At 38.2% G+C, this 3,407-nt stretch overlaps 1 protein-coding gene across 1 annotated transcript; it reads left to right on the plus strand.

Moving 5' to 3' along the window:
- The first annotated feature begins 1,935 nt into the window (after positions 1 to 1,935).
- LOC7460752 (uncharacterized) lies at positions 1,936 to 3,183 on the plus strand. Its single transcript, XM_002315632.4, has 2 exons — positions 1,936 to 2,262; positions 2,421 to 3,183. The coding sequence occupies exons 1-2, from the start codon at positions 2,025 to 2,027 to the stop codon at positions 2,885 to 2,887; spliced, it is 705 nt and encodes a 234-aa protein (XP_002315668.3). The 5' UTR covers positions 1,936 to 2,024; the 3' UTR covers positions 2,888 to 3,183.
- The last annotated feature ends 224 nt before the right edge of the window (positions 3,184 to 3,407 follow it).

Consider the following 3,407-nt stretch of genomic DNA (forward strand, 5'->3'; position numbering starts at 1 on the left):
GCTTAAATTTTGATATTGGCATTTTATCAAACACCATAAAGCCATTTGGAGCAGCAAGCCAAAAACCCTCTTATTTTGATCAATGGTGCAGAGAATCCTAATCATCAAATATACGATTGAATGAGCTACATTATATTTGGATATTTTAAAACATAAAATAAGATTGTTCCATGTCGTTTGTTAGAACGAATGTTTCAAACATCCTCTTAAAAGCGATGCTTGACTAAGGGCATATGCCACCAAAGAGGAGAAGTAGATAGGCATGGGATATTTGGTTTGGGCTATACATAGTACTAAAAATGTCCCATCTGGGAAGGAAAAACTCTGGTCAAACAACTTGATAGATGTTGGCTTAGATGTGATGTGCTTGTTCGTAGCATAGGTAAGGCCAAGGAAGGAACCATGGCCAACGATGATTTCTTCATGTAATTCAATCGAGAAAGATGTGAGAATCAGTCAGCACCATTATTAGACAAATCTGAACAAATTCCAAACCATTGATGAGGGGTTAAGAGTAGAAAAAAGGAAGAGTAAATTTAGCAAGTATGAACTAGGAACATTCATGTTTATTGTTGAGTTCTAGATCAAACACTTGCAACGATGCGTAAAAAGAGAAATCAATACCTTAGCGATGTATTCTGCCTCAAAAATCTTTTTCACATGCAAGTTGTTACGAGACAGGGATTCCTTCAGGTTATACCTGGTAGGTGCCTTATTACTGTTCTTGGTAACTCGAGTCGATATTACACGTGTCCACACAAACGAGTGGACCATGGACAACAGTGGAGGGGCCACGACTCTGTAGTCCAGTGGATACGATGAAGGAGACGTGCATCGATATAACAATTATCTCGATATTTTAAGTGTAGGGCAATCATAAGTCCATCAATTTTAAGATTTTTTTTTATTTTTGGATTTGAGAAAATCCCAGTCCTCAAAAAGTATACTTTATGGGCCCAGATGAGTGAGTAAAATTCTGGCTATCTCAGGCTCTTACAAGAGGTTCATGTCCTGACTCGAACTCGAGACCTGTTGTGCAAATCTCAAGTTTTTTGTCATCACGCTAACGAAGTTCTTGAATCTACGTCTACATTAATTAAAATTAAGTGTTTTCTCAAATAATTCTAAATATATATTTTCTATATCCACTTAAAGAAATTTAATAAGTTTCTTTTAATGACTTCAGGACTTAAATTCAATATATTAATAAATTAAGAATGAGAACAAATTTTCACAACTACAATGCTAACTAATTAGGGTTACACTAAACTATCTAGTAGGTGGCTTATTGGTAAAAGCTTGGAATCAAGATATTTACTTCTTATGTGATCTCATGTTTGAGTTTTGTGGTTGCTAATATGATGGTTACTGGAGGTTTATATGATCGTTAACTTCAGAGTTCATAAAATTAGTTGAGATGTGCGCAAGCTAGCCTGAATATCCACGTTAATAAAAAAAATTTAGAGTTACTCTAGTTTTAAGATTTTTGCATTCAAATTCCTTTCAACATTTTATAACTATTTTTCCTTTCTTGTATAGAATAGGTGCAAACTTGATATTTTTAAGAGGAAATTATACAACAAACTAACTAAAAAGCCGAGTTATGACTTACCTCATTTATTGTTCATGTTAGCATAATGGTTTAGTTTTTATTAAAAATATTTTTTAATAAAACCGTAAATTATTTGAGAATTTAAATCAATAATGTTCAATTGTGAAAACCGTTAAAGTCGGTAAGACCGCCATTTGTGTCCAGCCCGATACTACCACGTCAGCGAGTCAATAAGTCTATGGTTTGAACTTTGAAGTTTAAAACTTTACTTTTAATCCCAGAATGTCTGGGCTCTCCAGGAATCTTGACTGACGCAAGCTGAGCCCCACCCTCAAGTTTACAGTTCACCTTCACCAATGTAAGAAACTACTATAAATAAGGCACGAAGAGTTCCATAGTTAGGCTTCAAGAAGCAACTCTAAAGTAGCCAGCTTAGCTTTCCAATTCCTTCAAGCTCAACGCTTCTCAAAACATGCTCTCAGATCTCTCTCGACTGGACCCCATTTCTCTTTTACCCAAAAAAAGCATGGTCGGACCATCACTTGACACCACCAAGCTCCATCTCAAACCCCCCTCATCTGCCACCCCCACCATCAAATTCCTCTGCAGTTACGGTGGCAAGATCATCCCCCGTTTCCCAGATGGCAAACTCCGTTACCACGGTGGCGAAACCCGTGTCCTCGGCGTCGAACGTTCCATCTCCTTTGCTGGTCAGTCTTATTGTATATCACTACTAATTTCCACTATTTCCCCTTTTCTTTTCTTTTTGCTAATTCCTTCTTTAGCTTTTACCGTATCAAGTGTTATTTGTGTGTGAATATGGAGTAAGTGATACGGGGTGGAATATTTTTGCGTGTGTGCTATACAGAGTTATTGTTGAAGCTTGGAGAGTTACGTGGGACATCGGTGAATCTCCGTTGTCAGTTGCCAAAAGAAGATCTAGACGCTCTGGTATCGATCACCTCCGGTGAGGATCTAGCTAATCTCATCGAGGAATACGATCGAGCAGCTGGAGCAGCAACACCAACTGCATCTTTAAAGATCAGGGCTTTCCTTTCGTTCCCGAAAAAAATCTCTTCTTCCTCGTCGTCGTCGTCGTCGTCCTCCTCCTCCTCTTCCTCTTGTAGTTATGGTGGGCCCACTATTGGTTCAACTTCTACCGCTCCGTGGTGCTACCATCATCAGATCTCGAAGCCGGTAGCGTTTTCTGTAAGGAAGACTCCACCTGCTCCACATCAATATGAATATGGTTACCATGCTCATGGAAATCCTAGCCATGTCTACCTTGTTCACAACGGGAATCATTGGCAATTACAGCAGACCCAATTGAGCTGAGACCGGGCATATTTGGCTTATATAAATAGGAAAGAAAAACAATATATAACTAAAGAAAAAAACATGGAAAAGGGAAGAATATTGGAGCTGGCAGTAGCTAATATGAGATATATGTACTTGGGGACTGTAAATCGTTACGAAGGGATTGTTTTTTTTTTTTTTGGTCCGTGAAAATTAATGAATTTCCAGTCCAATATTTCCATTTGGGTACTTAAAAAGCTTTATGTGATGGTGAGTTTTGGATAACCATTTCCAGTACCACTGTGCATATATAACAGCTCTTTCATTCATCTCTAGCCATTTCCTTTGTCCTTTCGCGTACAGTAGATCAATGCCCCTTTGTTGTTTGCAAGATTCTCCATTGTTGAGCTCGGTGACATGCTCTACTCCTTATCCATTATGGCCTAAAATTAATGTGCTCATCATACGTCATTCATGTGATGCTTCGTTATCAATCGATCTGTATCATCTTTCATAGTTCGCTTTTGATAGCTCCAGTTATTTGCCAATAATCCCTCCT

The sequence above is a fragment of the Populus trichocarpa genome, chromosome 10 (genome assembly GCF_000002775.5).
Source record: "Populus trichocarpa isolate Nisqually-1 chromosome 10, P.trichocarpa_v4.1, whole genome shotgun sequence".
Classification (NCBI taxonomy): domain Eukaryota; kingdom Viridiplantae; phylum Streptophyta; class Magnoliopsida; order Malpighiales; family Salicaceae; genus Populus; species Populus trichocarpa.

Excerpts from the sequence above, each read along its gene's own strand:
- LOC7460752 (XM_002315632.4), top strand. The coding sequence starts at position 2,025 with ATGCTCTCAGATCTCTCTCGACTGGACCCCATTTCTCTTTTACCCAAA. Across the intron at positions 2,263-2,420 it reads ACGTTCCATCTCCTTTGCTG|AGTTATTGTTGAAGCTTGGA; the intron begins GTCAGTCTTATT and ends TGTGCTATACAG.